General features: G+C 37.3%; 1 protein-coding gene and 1 non-coding gene across 8 annotated transcripts in view; both read left to right on the forward strand.

The window, feature by feature from the left end:
* The window catches only part of CCAR1 (cell division cycle and apoptosis regulator 1), a 52,833-nt gene that overhangs the window by 7,701 nt on the left and 25,801 nt on the right, over window positions 1–19,331 (forward strand). For 6 of the 7 annotated variants that reach the window (XM_066348957.1, XM_066348954.1, XM_066348956.1 and 3 more), the window contains exons 3-14: window positions 159–331; window positions 1,201–1,245; window positions 4,847–4,879; window positions 6,757–6,950; window positions 9,597–9,711; window positions 9,816–10,008; window positions 12,054–12,183; window positions 12,784–12,945; window positions 16,218–16,443; window positions 17,001–17,114; window positions 17,646–17,812; window positions 18,545–18,755. In XM_066348957.1, coding sequence (XP_066205054.1) covers window positions 159–331; window positions 1,201–1,245; window positions 4,847–4,879; window positions 6,757–6,950; window positions 9,597–9,711; window positions 9,816–10,008; window positions 12,054–12,183; window positions 12,784–12,945; window positions 16,218–16,443; window positions 17,001–17,114; window positions 17,646–17,812; window positions 18,545–18,755 — 1,763 coding nt within the window. The remainder of the gene's footprint in view (window positions 1–158; window positions 332–1,200; window positions 1,246–4,846; window positions 4,880–6,756; window positions 6,951–9,596; window positions 9,712–9,815; window positions 10,009–12,053; window positions 12,184–12,783; window positions 12,946–16,217; window positions 16,444–17,000; window positions 17,115–17,645; window positions 17,813–18,544; window positions 18,756–19,331) is intronic. The other variant, XM_066348958.1, reaches the window with a different exon arrangement.
* Window positions 17,450–17,514, forward strand: LOC136381678 (small nucleolar RNA SNORD98). The gene has a single exon (XR_010747154.1). It is a non-coding gene; the product is annotated as a small nucleolar RNA SNORD98 (small nucleolar RNA).

The raw sequence follows: 19,331 nt of genomic DNA on the forward strand, positions 1-19,331 counted from the left end.
TAACCAGTTGAATTCAACAAGCATTACTGAAAGTTCTCTTTAGGTTTTACTAAACTATGGCAGACCATAATGCATAAGTAAGTTCTCCTTGAAAATACCTGGAAAGGATCCAAATAATCCTTATTTCTTTTTTTCCTCCTTTTTAATCTCCATTTTAGCTGCATTGGGTGTTCAGCAGCCATCACTCCTTGGAGCATCTCCTACCATTTATACACAGCAAACTGCTTTGGCGGCAGCAGGCCTTACCACGCAAACCCCAGCAAACTATCAGTTAACTCAAACTGCAGCATTGCAGCAACAAGCCGCAGCTGCAGCAGCTGCATTGCAACAGGTGAATCTTCAATAGGTTTTGATATGTGACATAGAAAACTATCAAATTTTTGTAGAAAGGGTAGGCACCTTCACTTTTTTTGTTTCCAACCTTTTGTATTGTTACACCTTCATTTTGTAAAGAATGAATAATTTTCAGTGTTTTGGGGGGAGGGTTTCTGAAATGAGAAGTGGCGGGGTGGCAGGCAGGCAGGCAGGCAGACAGACAGACTTCCCGCATGTGCCCGACCGAGATCCACCTGGCATGCCCGCCAGGGGGCGATGTTCAGCCCCTCTGGGGCTTTGCTCCACTGCAATCAGCCTTTCTAGCGCCTGAGGCAGAGGCCATGAAGCCATCCTCAGCACCGGGGCCAACTTTGCTTCAGTGGAGCCTTGGCTGCGGGAGAGGAAGAAAGAGAGACAGAGAGGAAGGAAAAGGGGATGGGTGGAGAAGCAGATGGGTACTTCTCCTATGTGCACTGGCTGGGAATCAAACCCAGGACTTTCACATGCTGGGCCGATGCTCTACCATGAGCCAACTGGCCAGGGCAATTTTCACTTTTTAAAGAATGAATAGTTGTGGGTTTTTATTGTGCCTGATTTTATGTGGAGATAAAAATTATATATTCCCAGGATACATAGAAGAGTCTAGTTACATAGTCAAACTCTTAAATTGGGCGATTCTTATACCTTAATTATTTGAACAAAATTTAGGACTTGGCGGATCCTGGAGTATAATCACTATTTTTATTTAGTTTGGTTGACATTGAGCTGTTTCAGAAAATTTCTTTTTAGTGTAGTTCTGGTTACATATTTGTATGTTTATATTTATATTGCTTTTTGAGAATAAATAAAACTAATTACTTTTTTTGAAAAAAATTTTTTTCCCAGCAATATTCACAACCTCAGCAGACCTTGTATAGTGTGCAACAACAGGTTAGTTTACATCTTCCGTGTTAAAAACTGAGTTTTAAGAAACAATTTGTTTCAGATTTAATTCTTATACAATTTATTTCCCTTAATTTTCCCTTAATTTCCTTCAGCTCCCTTAATGTGTGATTTCAATTCTTTGGGGTGGAGGAAATGAGGTAGGTAAAAAAGGAATGTCTTCAAGGAAATGGAAGATGGCAGACAGGTCCTGAAAACCCAGATCAGTTGTTCAACTAGCAGCCAGTGTTTGCCACACGTTTTTAAGAAAGCATTCTAAGGATAATCTAGAACGAATCACTCTATTTCTGAGTCTTTGGCCCAGTACTCATTTTGGAACCCTCTAGTCCTGCTGTGCTATACCAAACTGTATGTGGAAATGGAAGGCTTTTTCCCATGGGAAACCTACACCCTAGCTAGACCATTTGCTTTCAGCCTTTATGCTTTAACCCTTTGAGTAGTACGAACGTTCATGTATGTCCTTGTGCCTCCTGACCAGAGTGCGATTGTACAAAAATTTTTATTTTAAAAATGTGTAAGGCAATATTTTAAAAAGGCAAATGTATGTTCTTGTTTCCATAAATTGCTTATCAAACAAACATTTTAAGTTAATAAAACTAACTGGAATTAATTTTTTTCTTTTTTCTTTTTTTTAATTAATTTTAATGGGGTGACATTGATAAATCAGGGTACATATGTTCAGAGAAAACATCTCTATTTTTTGAAAAAAAAACTCACTCCCGGGCATAAGCAAGCATGAAAATAACTCATTACTCAAAGGGTTAGGCAGTATAACTCCCCCCTCTTTTAAATATTTTTTTATTGATTTCAGAAAGAGGGCAAGGGTGGGAGAGAGACAGACAGACAGACATAAATATTAACCTGCTTCAGTATGTGCCCTGATCAGGGGTTGAATTGGCAACCTTTGCGTATCAGGGCAATGCTCTAATCAACTGAGCTATCTGACCAGGGCAATTCTTCCTCTTTTCTCCTAATGATATTGTAACCCAGTAATACAAAATACTAAAATAGTGCTGTTGAAAATGGAAGGAAACCTACCCTTGTAGTTCCCATCCTATACCCAATTTAAAAACTCCAGACTTTATTGTATAAATTTTTTGCCTTTTAAAAATTCCAGACTTTGACTAAGCAAGTTTCTTTGGTCCCTTTTCTCTGGGCTCATACTCGGATCATATTCCTCAAGGTCTTATATCTCTGGTTATAGGAAGAGGTAAAAAAACAAAACTAAACTAAACCTAAGGAGAAGCTTGTTACGGAAGAGCATTTTCCTTGCAGAAGTCTAGATAGGTTATAGCTTAAGCATCCATTCTAGGCTTTTCCAGGGTTCAGAGGTAATCGTCTTCTCAGTGCCTTTCGGAAGCTTCAGGAAAGCATAGCAGTCAGGAGGGAATGGGGAAACGAGAGAGCCCAGATACTTGCATCCAAAGATACTGGACAAACGGGCTTCTCAATTCATGCTCCAATTTCCTCCCTGGTTTAAGTCCTTTGAGGTTTCACAAGCATTACATCTTCCCTAAAGATTGCCATATCCCACTAATAATTGCTTTAAACTTCTCAAAATTGATAAGAGATTGGTATTAAAGTTGGTTGACTTGTTTCCAAAATATCCATAGACTTATTTCACTACTATTATGAAATTCGTTCTTAAAGATTGTGTTAGGTTGAACCATTGTGTCAATACTCAAAATTACCTTGCCTTTAAAATAATTGATTACTCCTACCATTTTTTTAATAAAAAGAAAAATTTTGTTTTGTCCAGATGACTGAATTTAAAACCAAATTTTCTTCACTTAGAAGCCTATAAACAAGATCTCTGGACCTCTAATAAGCCAGTAAAGTTACTGTTTTACTCTGATACTTTGTGGAAAGCTCTTGCAATCATCTGAAATGCTTTATTTTAAAAAAGAACTATTTCTGCCTGACCTGTGGTTAGATAAAGCATTGACCTGGGATGCTGAGGTCACCAGTTCCAAACCCCGAGTTTGCTGGCTCAAGTGCGAGCTCATCTGGCTCGAGTACAGGCTCACCAGGTAGAGCGCGGGATTATCGACCTGATCCCAAGGTCACTGGTTTGAGCCCAAAGGTAGCTAGCTGGCTTAAAGCAAGGGGTCACTGGCTTGGCTTGAGCACCCTCCCATCCCAGTCAAGGCACATATGAGAAGCAATCAATGAACAACTAAGGTGAAGTTACTTAGTTGATATTCTTCTCATCTCTCTCCCTTCCTCTTTGTCTTTCACAAAAAAAATGAACTATTCAGAGACTCATAGAAAGGATTATGACAGTCACTCTGGAGTACACACATCTAATGACATTGTTTAAATAACTGTAAGATTATACCACTGGACTAAGGATTTCTAGAACTAATGGAAAGCTGATGAGTTCATAAAAGCACCAACCCAAGATCAAACAGAATAAGAATTAATTACATGGGACTGAATGAACTGATGAAAAACTATTAAGATTTTATAGCCTTTTTTTTAGAAAACGAGACTCTCAGACTCTTTAATATTTTACCTTTGTAAACAAAAATGAAACCTTTATCTTTTCTCTCTGATCCCTAAAAAATTAAAGCGCTTTTACTGAGTATTCTTAAAAAGTTCTGCTTTTCTTACAAAAGAATAGTAATAATATTTGTTTTTGACTTATAGGAAAATAGTAAGTTGATAGATTTAACCTCTAAGATATGGTGACTGCTCATAAACTGAGTATTTTTAATTAGAACTTTATATAGCTTCTTTTAGCTTAGGTTAAGTCAAGTTTCTTTTTTTCTTTTCTTTTTTTAAGGTGAGAGGAAGAGAGTTAGTGAGGCAGACTCCTGCATGTGTCCTGACTGGGATTCACCCCGCAATCCTATCTGGGGCCAATGCTCCAGTACCAAGCTATTAGTGCCTGAGGCTGGTGGCTCCTTCAGAGCTGTCCTCAGTATCCAGGGCTACACTGAAACCATTTGAGCTCCACTGGCTGTGGGAGGGGAAGAAGAGGAGGAGGAGAAGCAGAAATCGAACCTAGGATGTCCATAAACTGGGCCAACGCTTTGTCCACTGTGCCACTGGCCAGGGTCAAGTGTCTGCTCCAGAGTTTTTAAATTTCCCTCTTTATACCAATTCCTTTTACTTTCTAGTGATGTTACACTTAGCTATTGCTGGGAAAATTATATATCAAAGTGTGTGGTCCTTTATCATCTCCATGCAGTTTAGGGGCATATGTATGAGTTGGATAACCAGTTATATTTTTGATACAAGTAGTATATTGGTGATACCAGTCATTTCTGTAGCATGGAAATGAAAAGGTGACAGAACTAGAAATCTTCCCTACTGGAGACTTGACTTGTGGGGGTTTTTCCTATAAAATAACAAAAAGATCAATTTCTTCATTGTTATTGAATAAGTTATGTATCAGGTCTGCAGTTAGAAATAGCTGCGTATAGGAAACCTTATACCTAATGATCCATTACTTTTCATGTATATCTTAACTAGAAGTACCCCCTTTATAGGAATTTTTCCTTGTGTAAAGAAAGCAAAAATGAAACAATTCTGATTGACCATTTCTTTTTTCTTTCCTGTTTTTGTTTGTGTTTTCTATTTTCAGTTACAGCAACCTCAGCAGACCCTTTTAACACAGGTTAGTTTGACTTTCTTTTGGATATCTGACTGAAGAGTAGGTCAAAGTTGGGTTTTTTTGTTTTTGATTCACATACTAGTAGTTCAGCAATATGAAAAGTAAAAGTGAAAAGCATGTGTTTTTTTTATAGTTTTTGATAGGCAATGGAGCTGTAATCTAGTTTGAATAACAATGAGATCTTATTTTAAACTTAATAGTTATTTTGGCTTTTACATTTTTTTGAACTGATACATTTAGGAATTTTTTTGTGCCTGCTTTATATCTTTTTTAGGTTGACATTAGGTGTAGTAACTATTACACTATTAGCTTAATTTTTAGCAACATTAAAAAGTTTTTGAACTTTTTACATATAGCGCTACTTTAGGCTTTGTGGGCCACTTAGAGTGTCTGTTGCATTTTTTTTTCTTTTTTACAATCCTTAAAAAGTGTAAAAACTACCCTTGGCTTATTTGCTATACAAAAATCATAAACGGCATGCTGAATTTGGCCCATGGGCCATCGTTCACTGACCCCTTTTCTGTACTTAGAGTGAAATACTATGCAACTGTTCAAAAGAGAGCAGAATCTCTAATGCATATTGCCCTATGGTTAGGGGACTGAGTAGCTGAGGAACAGGAGTAAGAGCAGGTTTTCCCTGTATGACCTTTCATACCTATTTTGTTTTGAATATGTTAGTTACTTTTTTAAAAATACTCTTCAAATGAGAAATTAAAGAACTAATTTATTAAAGAACTAAAATAGACTAACATCTATTTCATATTTTAAGTTTCTAATAGAATTTCCAAATTAAGTAAAAAAAGTTGTCAAAGTTGGTCTTTTCTTAGAATAGAATTTCCCAAAGTGTGCCCATAAACTAATAGTGTTAGGATATTAAAGAAATTTCATGTATAATTTTGTGATCATTCTTAAGAAAAGCTGAGTTCCTTTACATATATAGTACTTGTCTTTTATATTTTTAATTGTAGAACTTGGAGATTTGCTTTATTGAGCAGGTATAAAATAAATTCCATGGTTTGACTTGAAGGATCAGATGATTCTTTTTTCTTGATTTTATTTGTATTTATATATACAAGTTTTATTTAATAATGTGTTATCTGTGGTTGATTATGCCAGAAAAGACCAATGAAAGTGTTTACATTACCACCCCAGTTTTATTAAGATATAATTGACATATGACATTGTGTTTGTTTAAAGGTACCAATGTAATGATATGATGTGTATATATTTTTAAATGGTTGTTATTATATTAAGTTAAATATGTGACCTCACATATTACAAATTTTTTTTCTTCAGTATAAATTTAAATATCTCTCTTAGCAACTTTGAAATATATAGTATAGTATTAACTATAGTCATCATGCTGTCCATTATATCCGAGAATTTACTTATCTTGTAACTGGAAGTTTGTACTTTTTGACCATCTTCACCGATTTCCCCCACTCTCTTACATGCCTTCTCTGGCAGCCACCATTTGGTTGTTTATTTGAGTTCTTTGGTTTAGATTCCACATAGGTGAGATCATGCATATTGGTCTTCCTCTGTGTGACTTTCATAGGCCTTCTCTGAGTCTTGAGTATTGCCACTATGGATTTTGAATTTCTAAGAGAGAGCTAAATCATATGCACTGTTCTTTAAGCTCATTGTACTCTAGTGTCTTTTTTCTGAAGAAAACCTATGGAAATGTTGATCTTAGGGAACTTGATGAAATAGATGAAAAAAAATTTCTTTACTTGATTCTTATCTTAAAGGTGTACATGTATATTTTCTAACTTCAAATAAATTACTTTTAGTATTTTTGAGTTTGTTTTTAGTAGTTGTTTTTTTAATTTCTGGACTATTTCAAATCATTACCTTAAGATACTGATTTTGTTTTATAGCCAGCCGTTGCACTGCCTACAAGTCTTAGCCTGTCTACTCCTCAACCTGCAGCACAGATAACTGTATCATATCCAACACCAAGGTCCAGTCAGCAACAAACCCAACCTCAGAAACAGCGTGTTTTTACAGGGGTGGTTACAAAACTACACGATACATTTGGATTTGTGGATGAAGATGTATTCTTTCAGCTTAGGTAAACTTCCATCAAGTGTTGGCATATGTCTTGTTATATTTGACATTAAGTATATTGATAAAGCACCTGGTTAACTGGTATAGGATTGTGGTTTAGCTGTAATTTTGTTTTTTAATCATTCAGCTTGTTATATTTGTACCTGTAACCTTTTTTGATGGAACATGTGACTGAAGGTTATTGAACAAATTAGTTATGGTGAATTTGTTATGAATCTTTTAGAGGAGTGAGTTATTTCTAATTTTTTAAGATTTTACTTATTGGCCCTGGCGGTTGGCTCAGTGGTAGAGCGTCGGCCTGGTGTGCAGGAGTCCCGGGTTTGATTCCCGGCTAGGGCACACAGGAGAAGCGCCCATCTGCTTCTCTACCCCTCCCCCTCTCCTTCCTCTCTGTCTCTCTCTTCCCCTCCCGCAGCCAAGGCTCCATTGGAGCAAAGTTGGCCCGGGCGCTGAGGATGGCTCTGTGGCCTCTGCCTCAGGCACTAGAATGGCTCTTGTTGCAACAGAGTAACACCCCAGATGGGCAGAGCATCGCCCCCTGGTTGGCGTGCCAGGTGGATCCCGGTCGGGTGCATGTGGGAGTCTGTCTGCCTCCCTGTTTCCAACTTCAGAAAAGATTTTACTTATTAATTTTAGAGGAAAGAGAGAAAGGGTGCGGGAGGGGGGGGGAGTGGAAAGTATCAGCTTGTAGTAGTTGCTTGTCGTATGTGCCTTGGCCTGAGAAGCCCAGGGTTTTGTACCCTTGATCTTAGCCTTTCAGGTTGACCTTTTATCCACTGTGCCACCACAGGTCAGGCAATTATTTCTAATTTTCCATGATCAGACATAACAGTGAAGTTAGGGATTGAAATAGTCATATGTCGCCTGACCAGGCAGTGGTACAGTGGATAGAACATCAGACTGGGACGTGGAGGACCCAGGTTCGAAACCCCAAGGTTGCCAGCTTGAGCACGGGCTCATCTGGTTTGAGCAAGGCTCACCAGCTTGAGCCCAAGGTAACTGGCTTGAGCAAGGGGTCACTCGGTCTGCTGGAGCCCCCCCGGTCAAGGTACATATGAGAAAGCAATCAGTGAACAACTAAGGTGCCGCAACAAAGAATTGATGCTTCTCATCTCTCTCCTTTCCTGTCTGTCTGTCCCTCTCTCTGTCTCTGTCACACACACACAAACACAAAATTAGTCATATGCCACATAACCTGTGATGGCACAGTGGATAAAGTGTTGATCTGGAATGCTGCGGTCGCTGGTTTGAAACCCTGGGCTTGCATAATCTAGACACATTTGAGAAGAAACTGTTATAAGTTCATGCTTCCCGTTCCTTCCCCTGCCTTTCTCCCTGCATTGTCTCAAAAATCAGTAAATAAAATCTTAAATAGTCATATGCCTTTTAAAATTTATCTTCTGGCCCTGGCCGGTTGGCTCAGCAGTAGAGCGTCGGCCTAGCGTGCGGAAGACCCGGGTTCGATTCCCAGCCAGGGCACACAGGAGAAGCGCCCATTTGCTTCTCCACCCCTCCGCCGCGCTTTTCTGTCTCTTTCTTCCCCTCCCGCAGCCAAGGCTCCATTGGAGCAAAGATGGCCCAGGCGCTGGGGATGGCTCCTTGGCCTCTGCCTCAGGCGCTAGAGTGGCTCTGGTTGCAACATGGTGTCGCCCAGGATGGGCAGAGTGTCGCCCCCTGGTGGGCGTGCCGGGTGGATCCCGGTCAGGCGCATGCGGGAGTCTGTCTGACTGTCTCTCCCTGTTTCCAGCTTCAGAAAAATGGAAAAAAAAAAAAATTATCTTCTGTTTGACATATCGTTACTGTATATACTAAAATTAGTTTTAAATAGAAAAATTAATAAATAGGATTGAATGATTCATGAACTAACCTCAAAATAGTATTTTGTTAATGTGAAGTTTGCAAGAAATGTGAATTTGCTTAGATATTTCAAACAAATATATGTATTTTTATTTTAGTTAAAGACAGACAAGAAGAGAGAAAGATGAGAAGCATCAACTTTTAGTTCATTGATTGCTTCTCATACGTGTCTTGATGGGGGGGTGGGGCTCCAGCCAAACCAGTAACTCCTTGCTCAAGCCAGTGATCACAGGATTATGTCAGTGATTCTGTGCTCAAGCCAGATGAGCCTGCGCTCAAGCTGGCAACCTCAGGTTTCAAACCTGGGACCTCAGCATCCCAGATTGACACTCTATCCACTGTACCACCACTGGTCCGGCAAGTTTTAGGTACTTCTCTAAAGAGTTTTTTTAGGCTTTCAAATCAGGTATAGTTTATTTTTTTGTTGAATTTATTGGGTTTTGATATAATTTACTTTAAAGTACCAAGTAGGCCTTGGCTGGGTGGCTCAGTGGATTAAATCTTGACCTGGAGTGCCAGAGATCACTGCTTTGATCCCATCAGGGCTGGTATGAGAAGCAGTCAGTGAGTAAAAACAACTAAATTGAACTACTGAGTGAAACAAGAAGTTGATGGTTCTCTCTCCCCTCTCCCCTCTCCCTCTCTCTCACCCTCTCTCACCCTCTTTCCCGACCCCCCACCTCTCCCCCTCCTCCCCTCTCAAATCAAAGTGGAAAAAAATACCAAGTATATAAATCATTTTTGAGGAATATCTTTTAAATGTGTTTATATTTCACTTAATTTTTTTTTCCAGTGCTGTCAAAGGGAAAACCCCCCAAGTGGGTGACAGAGTATTGGTTGAAGCTACATATAATCCCAATATGCCTTTTAAATGGAATGCACAGAGAATTCAAACACTACCAAATCAGGTATATAAAATGTCAAATTAGGTATTATAGAAACTTGGTAACTGAGTTATCTAATTTACAAAGATTATTCTTTTTAAAATTTTTATTTTTTTATTTTTGTTAAGAATCAGTCCCAAACCCAGCCTTTACTGAAGACTCCTCCTGCTGTACTGCAGCCAATCGCACCACAGACCACCTTTGGTGTTCAGGCTCAGCCCCAGCCCCAGTCCCTGTTGCAGGCACAGATTTCAGCAGCTTCTATTACTCCGCTATTGCAGACTCAGCCACAGCCCTTACTGCAGCAGCCACAGCAGAAAGGTATTATGTGCAACGTATTTTTGCTTTTCATGTTTCAGACTAATATATAACTATTTCATTGTTATAATGAAAGTTTGCTTTTAATTATTAAAAGGCAGGGACTTACAGAATACTTGAAAGAAAGGTTAAATATTTTGTGTAGACTGCTTCTACTTTTATAGCTATTTGCAAATATTTGTATTTTATTGCTCTTAGTCAAAGATATGCTCTTTGTTACACTATTTTTTCTTACCTGTAATGCAGGGGTCAGGAACCTATGGCTTGCGAGCCAGATGTGGCTTTTTTTTTTCTAATTTTTTAATTATTTACTTTTTTAGATTTTATTTATTCATTTTTATTAGAGGGGGGGGAGAGAGAGAGAGAGAGAGAGAGAGAACAGGGGGAGGAGCAGGAAGCATCAACTCCCATATGTGCCTTGACCAGGCAAGCCCAGGGTTTTGAACCGGCGACCTCAGCATTCCAGGTCGACGCTTTATTCACTGCGCCACCACAGGTCAGGCTTTTTGATGGCTGCATCTGGCTCGCAGACAAATCTTTAATAAAAAAAGTAATAACATTAAAAATATAAAACATTCTCATGTATTACAATCCATTCATTTCCTACTGCTCATGTTGATGGTTACAGGTGGCTGGAGCCAATCACAGCTGTCCTCCGGGATAACACCAAATTTTTATGGGATAATGCGTAACATACACAGGTTGTTGTATGGCTCTCTTGGAATTACATTTTAAAATATGTGGCGTTAATGGCTCTCAGCCAAAAAGGTTCCTGACCCCTGCTGTAATGGAAGACAATGTTTTTGAGACTTATTTCTTATAACATTTTATATGCATGTAGAGTTTGATGATAGCATTATAATTTTCATATTGAACAACAATGCATCAAATAAATGAGCTGTGTTTTAAATTTTCCTTTGTAAAATGAATGTTTGAAAGTCAGTATTTTCTCATCAAAACTTTGTTCAAAATGATAACCTTGGCTTAATAGAAGCCTGCCTAATTGGTTTTTTAAAATAATGTAATTGTAGCACTTTCTCTTTTATTGTAAATTATGACATTGACATGCTTAGAACAAAGTGATAAAACAGATTACAGTATAATTAGTAATTAGTGAACATCTGTGTAATCACTAGGGTTAAAAAAATACAACATTGCTAGTTTACGTTTTAATAGTTTTACCCTCTAAATATACAGACTCATAATACAGTTTAGTTTTGTTTTCGCATTTTAAATAATCTTTGATCCATTTAGATAATCTTTTGTATAAGATTGCTTTTGTTTAACATTATGTTTTAAAATTTTTCATACTATTTATAACGTGGCTCTGGTTTCTGCATTTTCCTTATTGCATAATATTCCATTGTATGCATATTGTACAATTTATCTGTTCTTTGGTAAGCATTTGGGTTTTTTCTAGTGTTTGGTTTCTGAAGCTGTTGCTATGAATGTTCTTGTTTATGTATCTGGGGCAATGTGCACAGGTTTCCCTGGGGCACTTAACCTTCTGGTAGAATGATAATGCCAAACTGTTTCCAGACTACTTGTTTCTTCCATGTATTTGACCTTTAGTTCTCTGATTTCTCAATTATTTTTTCTCTTCTTTTTTTTCTGAGAATATTTCTTTTCAATTGTGAATACAGACTTGAATACCATTTTTTTCCCCTGCCACTCTCTAGAAGAGATTCGGCTTCTGTGGGAGGGCTTCTGGTGGTGTGTCCCATGAGTTTGGTAGGTGATTGACAGATGCAGTAAGAGTAGGATAGAAAAAAGAAAGAGAAGGATTAGTGGAATATGCTAAGGTTCGCTTGGCGAAAGGTAAGAACACATCTTCATTGGTAGCTAGGATTCCTTCAGTGATAACCAGCCCATTAATCTTTAGCTGGTATAGTATAGTATTACCTAAAATAAGAAATATTCATAAGTTAACTGTTTTTTGTTTTTCCTCCCCAAATTCTTCAGCTTTTTCTGTCTATAAAATTTAACCATGTAATGCTTTTAAACATTGTTGAAATAAGTTAAAATTTTTTTTTTCTGTATCTTTAAAGCTGGTTTATTGCAGCCTCCTGTTCGTATAGTTTCACAGCCACAACCAGCACGAAGATTAGATCCACCATCCAGATTTTCAGGAAGGAATGACAGAGGGGATCAAGTGCCTAACAGAAAAGATGACCGAAGGTATGTTTTTAAAAGTATACTTGAGGCCCTGGCCGGTTGGTTCAGTGGTAAAGCATCGGCCCAGCGTATGGAAGTCCTGGGTTCGATTCCAGGCCAGGGCACACAGGAGAAGCGCCCATCTGTTTCTCTACCCCTCTCCCTCTCCTTCCTCTCTGTCTCTCTCTTCCCCTCCTGCAGCCAAGGCTCCATTGGAGCAAAGTTGGCCTGGGCGCTCAGGAAGGGTCCATGGTCTCAGCCTCAGGTGCTAGAATGGCTCTGATTACAGTGGAGCAACGCCCCAGATGGGCAGAGCATCACCTCCTGGTGGGCATGCTGGGTGGACCCCGGTCAGGCATATGTGGGAGTCTGTCTGTTTGCCCTCCCTTCTCAGTTTGGAAAAATTTTAAAGAAAAGTATGCTTGAGGTGGTATTGGTTGCACAATGTGATGCACTTAATGCCACTTAAAAATGATTAAAACAGTAAGTTTATGTTAGGTATATTTTACCACAGTTTTTAAAAGTGTGCTGTGGAATCTTGCTTTTATTACCTATTATTATTTCATGAAAGAACTCTTGGATAATGCCAGAAAAATGAGTAATTTTAGAAAAATTTGCTTTAAGTCGTGAAAGGGAGAGAGAGAGACGGAGATCAAGAGAAAGATCTCCTCAGAGGAAACGTTCCCGGGAGAGATCTCCTCGGAGGGAGAGAGAACGGTCACCTCGGAGAGTCCGGCGTGTTGTTCCGCGTTACACAGTTCAGTTTTCCAAGTTTTCTTTAGATTGGTAAGTTTTTTCCCCCGTTATGTTATTAAATGTTTATTTTGTAATTTTTCCTACTTTGTTTATATACAGATACTTCTTTTGCAACTTTCCTTTCCTGACATTTAGTGCTCTTAATTTATGTATGAGCAGAAATGCAATTTGAAGTAGCAGTTCTTTGCAAGGGTTACATTGTTTTTATACCCTCATTAAAGATACCCACTATTAAAAAAACAAAAAAAAAACAAAACAAACAAACAAACAAAAAAGATATCCAGTATTGAAAAAGGCAGCTCCTCTGTGACATATTATGCCTTAAAGTTAGAATCATTTAGGGTCTAGATTTATTGATAACTTTTATTTTAAGTTTTTTTTATTTTTATTGTTTTTACAGAGATAGGAGGATGAGGAGAGTAAGAAATATGAACTCATAGTTGCTTCACTTTAGTTGTTCATTGCTTGCTTATCTTATGAGCCTTGATCAGGCAAGCCCAGGGTTTCCAGTGGGCTACCTCAGCATTCCAGGTGGGCCCTCTATCCCTGCGCCACCACAGGCCAGGCTTATTGATAACTTTAAGTTCATGCATAGTCCATTGTATATGCTATAATAATAGTACAGTAGTGGGTTAAATATTTCAAGTAAGCTATGGTAGTGGAGTATAACAGAAACATACACACGTGTGTATTATACATAAATACATTTTTCAGCCTTTGAAATTAGTAAGTTGGGCTAGTTACCAAGAATCACTTGCGCTTTGCCTGCACGTGGAAATTATATCAACTAGTAGAATTATTATGAGATTGAATTCATGTATCTAAAGCAAAAGTGTATGTATGGTATTTGTAGATACTTAGTAAAAGCTGCAAAGTTGTAATTTGTACAAAGGCAAATTGGTAAATGCCTGATTTCCTCAAAGGGAAAGGAGGAATTATCTAAAAAGGTCTCGGGACCGGCAATTGTGTATAAGAAAAATTAACAGAGCCTGACCAGGCAGTGGTGCAGTGGATAGAGCATCAGACTGGGATGCAGAAGAACCCAGGTTCGAGACCCCAAGGTTGCCAGCTTGAGCGTGGGTTCATCTGACTTGAGCAAAAAGCTCACCAGCTTGGACCCAAGGTCGCTGGCTCTAGCGAGGGGTTACTTGGTCTGCTGAAGGCCCATGGTCAAGGCTCATATGAGAAAGCAATCAATGAACAACTAAGGCAGCGGTTCGCTGAACTAAGGTGTCACAACAAAAAACTGATGATTGATGCTTCTCATCTCTCTCCGTTCCTGTCTGTCTGTCCCTATCTATGCCTCTCTCTGACTCACTCTCTCTAAAAAAAAAAGAAAAAAAATTAACAGAAAAAACAAATTAACAATAAATAAATCATTAAAAACAGCATTTAAAGCTGTTTAACATAGGAGTAAATAACTATGCAGTGCAGTGTCCTGAGATGGTATTGCTGCATTTCAACAAAGTGTGATAATATTCATGATATTGGGACTATCAAAAGTTAAAATTTTTATATATTCAGTTCTATGTTGAGTAAACCAGTATATTTTATTTTGCTACTCAATGCCAAAAAAATCTTGCTTGGTGACTTTGCTTAATTTATACTAGTTCTCTTATTCCTGTTTATTTGTTACTTAAAAATATCTAGTCTATATATTTGAGAAAAAACTTTCTGGAACCCAAACCACTTCTCTAGCCCCAAAGGTATTAAATAGAGCAGCTCTGCTTTAAACTCATCTGTTCTCAATCTAGAATGCTGTTGATGCATAGAATGTATGTTGAATGGCTATCTCCTTTCAAGTTATACCTTCACAATTTCATTTCACCACTTTTAAGTAAATTCCCAGAATGTCAAATGAACCTATTACAAATAAAAATAATTTTAAAGTTTTCATACCTCTTCTTTTTTTAAAAAGGTTTTATTGATTTGAGAGAGAGCGAGGGAGAAAAAGGGGGAAAGAGCGGGAAACCTCAACTCTTAGTAGTTGCTTCTCATATGTGCCTTGACCAGGCAAGCCCAGGGTTTCAAACCAGTGACCTCAGTGTTCCTGGTTGATGCTCTATCCACTGCGCCACCACAGGTCAGGCTTCACACCTCTTCTTATAGTTCAGGGAAATCAAGACTTTTCTTATAGTAATACGAGTATAAGAGACTATGCCAAGAAATGATTTATTTGTATTTCTTATTTCTTGTTTTATTATGCATTTTATCCCAATGAGCAATTAGGAAACAATACATATACTTGCTGTTTGGAGCACTTCTTTAAAGAACAAAAACTTCAAGTATCTGTTTTTCATATTTTCATTATTTTGACAGTAGACTTTTATCCAAATAAAGTATAATTATATTGGTAATCATAACTGGCAAATTTATCATTCTGTATTATTTTTTCTTTTTTTCCATATTTCTTATTTTTAGGATTCAAATAAAAAGATATCCCTGTAAATATATTTGTTCACAGTTTGTACCCTTGATTTTAGTTGTCTTTTGAAAGATAGTATAATTACCTTTTCATTTGACAAATTGTATTTTCTACTTTTCATTATACTTTTAACAGAAATATCTTGACTTTTTACCAGACTGATTTACCTTTGAGTTTCTTTCCTTGAATAGCTCTGCTTCTTAGGAAAAAGGAAATGATCCTTTAAAAAAATCATTATGCCAGATTCAAAAGGCAATAATCTCATCCTCTCTTTACATAATAAACAATCAGGTATGAATCTTAATCATTAACTTTGAGAGGTATGGAAGTGTGGATGATCTCCCAGAAATTGGATTTTGCTTTCATGTGAATTTTATTTAATTTAGAATGTAAATATTCTTGACCTAGGATCTTACCATAGAATAAAAGTTGTATTTTTTTCTACACTGTATAAAGCTGATTGAGAAGCACTCATACTAATTTGGTACCGTTCTTATCCAGTCTTTCTATTCATTCAAACCATGATTATCTCAAAAAGTGCAGTTTCAACTAAGGCAGAACTGCTTTTGTTCAGATCTTCTCTGGAGCTGGGGTTGAAGTTTTTCAGAGGGTCTTCTCTAATGAATTGTAAGCTACACATAAAAAGTAAAGAAATAAAGGTAACATTTAGAAACGTTATTTATTCAAAGATGTAAGTAAACAATTTGAAATGAAATTTTCATATGCTTTTGTGTACATCTGTAGCTCATTAGTAATTGACCATTTGCAGCTGCTTTTTAGCCGTGTCAGATTCTATATTTCGTTTCAGAATTTAGTGAATGTTTACATAATCTCTGGTATTATGGCTATTTATTCACTGTTTCTGTCTGTTTTTCAGTCCTAGTTGTGACATGATGGAACTAAGGCGCCGTTATCAGAATTTATATATACCTAGTGACTTTTTTGATGCTCAGTTCACATGGGTGGATGCTTTCCCTTTGTCAAGACCATTTCAGCTGGGAAATTACTGCAATTTCTATGTAATGCACAGAGAAGTAGAGTCCTTAGAAAAAAATATGGCCATTCTTGATCCACCAGATGCTGACCACTTATACAGTGCAAAGGTTTGTATTATACTGTGATGCACAACTAAAATTTCTGAGCAGTTAATCATTAAGAGTATATGTGGAGTTAATCTGCAAAAATTGGTTTAAGGCCTGAATTACCGGTTTTCTTGTCTTCCTAATTTTGTTTTGGTTATTTATTTATTTTAACCTCTCTTGCCTTACCTCTTAAACTGTAAAATTATGGTGACTTTTTTAACACTTGAACCTCATACAAATGTGAAGATGAAGCTGATGTAATGAGCTTTATGGAATGTTGTGACTTCAGCTAGGCTCAGATAAAACCTGATGGTGGGTAAATGTACTATATGTTAGTCTGCAGGGTAACTTTTAGTATATTACTATGGTCAGTAGTTTTCTGCTTTTTTAAAATGTCAAAGAGCATTCCTTGAAAAGTTAAAACTGTATAAATTATATCTAATACCATTTCTGCTGTAGCATTTTACTTTCCATTTTTATAAAAAATTTCAGGTATCTAATGTATAAGGATAATTAGTAGTGCTTCTCATTTTTTTACATTAGACTTTTGACAGGATTGAATTATTTGACTATAATAGGTAATGCTGATGGCTAGCCCTAGTATGGAGGATTTGTATCATAAGTCATGTGCTCTAGCTGAAGACCCACAAGAACTCCGAGATGGGTTTCAACATCCTGCTAGACTTGTTAAGGTAAAATGAAACAATTTTAGGTGTATATTTGCTTTGCTTGGTTCTAACTGTATATTAAAGTTAAAAACACTACCTTTTTTTATCTTGTTGATTAGTTTAATGCTAATTTTAGTGTTAAGGCTTTGAGAATTTAATGATGTAGATTTTTCACTGCAGATTATGGCTATATCTTCCTTGTATGTCACTAGTTTAACTGCCATTTTGATTTTTTATATTTGTAATATAGAAAAATTTTAGTGATAATAGATTTAGTGTATCTTTGGATGCTGTTAAAGTATGAATTGTAGCTTGTTTCTTTAAAAGAAATTTATCTGAAGAAACATTTTTAGAAGGATGAGTTATGATGTGTAAATCCTATTCCATTGCTGAAATGCAGTGTGGAACTCGATGAACTGAACTCTTCCTTGACTGACAGATACCAGAGGTAGTAAAAATGATACTGGAAAGGTTTGTACCTTTCCTTTTCAAGTATTTTTATGTGTAATTTGATAAGTTGCATAAATATGTAAATGATTCTTTGTTTTGAATTAGTTTTTAGTGGGCATGAAAGGCAAGGATGAAGCCATGGCCATAGGAGGCCACTGGTCTCCTTCGTTGGATGGACCAGACCCAGAAAAAGACCCCTCTGTGTTGATTAAGACTGCTATTCGTTGTTGTAAGGCTCTGACAGGCATTGATCTAAGTGTATGCACACAATGGTAAGTACCAATTCATTTCTTGATTAGATATGTTTTTCTAATAGTTTATGTAGATGGTCTTGTATATCAGCCTCCAAGACCCCCAGCCCCCTTATTTTAGCGACCTTGATCATGCAGGTAATCTCAAAGGAAAAATCCCCATTTGTAGCAAAAGTTGATTTGGTGCCAAAAATGTTTGGGAGAAAAAGGATTAAGAACTAATCAAAAACTGAAAATTTTAATGTTTTGTTATGTTGTACTTCCGAAGTTGGATGTATGTTGAAAATATTTTTCATTTCATGCATAGCTGGAGAAGATCGTCAAGAGAGAACTTCATTTCATTATAATTCTTTTGTTAATAAAATGATGTAGTTGCTGATTATTTTTGTTCAGCCATATTTTCTCTTGAGGCTTATTTGTCCTGTGTATTTTACTTTATTTCTTGTGACTTAATTAAGAATTTTTTTTTTAGCACATGAAATCTGAACAGCTATCCAGCTTCTTCAGGTATTCTCTAAATTATGGGTAGCTCTGTAATCAAACTTGAAAATGTCTTGGGAAACATATTCTTTTAACTGTAAATATTGTACAAATGTACCAAAAGAGGAACTATGGCTTCTATAATTTTTTTTTCTTTAGACCAACCTCAAGTTCTTGCAGCAAAGTTTCTTTACTTGATGTGCTACAAGTGAACTAGGGTCTTTAAATGTATTTTAGAATTTTTTTTCCAACATGCTTCTTCCCTTGCAACAGGTACCGTTTTGCAGAGATTCGCTACCATCGCCCTGAGGAGACCCACAAGGGGCGTACAGTTCCAGCTCATGTGGAGACAGTGGTTTTATTTTTCCCGGATGTTTGGCATTGCCTTCCCACCCGCTCAGAGTGGGAAACCCTCTCCCGAGGATACAAGCAGCAGCTGGTCGAGAAGCTTCAGGGTGAACGCAAGGAGGCTGATGGAGAACAGGCACTGAACGCTAATCCCTTTTTCTATTTCCGCTTCTCACAGGCACAGGAACACAGGCACAAATGCACACCACACACTACATAACAAACACACATGGAGGAACATAACTGGTAACAGCGACTGGTAATCCAGCTTTCAGCAGTATAGTTGTATGTTCTTTTCTCTTTTAAAAATATCTGTCTATTATGCTAACTTTAAGAATGCTGAGACCTCAAAGGAAAATAAGTTGTGCTTAAATTGCACAGAATTTTGTTTTTATCATAGGTCTAGTTGCTGGAATCTGGGACCAGTTGTTGAGCAAGATTCAGTATTAAGCCATTTTAAACATTTTGCCATTTTCTAAAATTGAAAAAATTTTCTCTTTCACGGTCATCAGTTCTAGTCATGGATATTTGAAATTGGACAACCACAAGTCTGAGAGATTTGAAATTTCAGGCTATGTGGCATCGTCTTTGGTACATTTGAAAGGTCTGACTAAATCAGTCTTAACTCTGGGTGGCTTGAAAATTGGGGCAAGATCACACACTGTGTGGTTAGTGGAGACCGGCAGTGTTTGTGCATCCCTGATATCCTTTG

This window comes from Saccopteryx leptura, chromosome 9 (genome assembly GCF_036850995.1).
Source record: "Saccopteryx leptura isolate mSacLep1 chromosome 9, mSacLep1_pri_phased_curated, whole genome shotgun sequence".
NCBI classification, from domain to species: domain Eukaryota; kingdom Metazoa; phylum Chordata; class Mammalia; order Chiroptera; family Emballonuridae; genus Saccopteryx; species Saccopteryx leptura.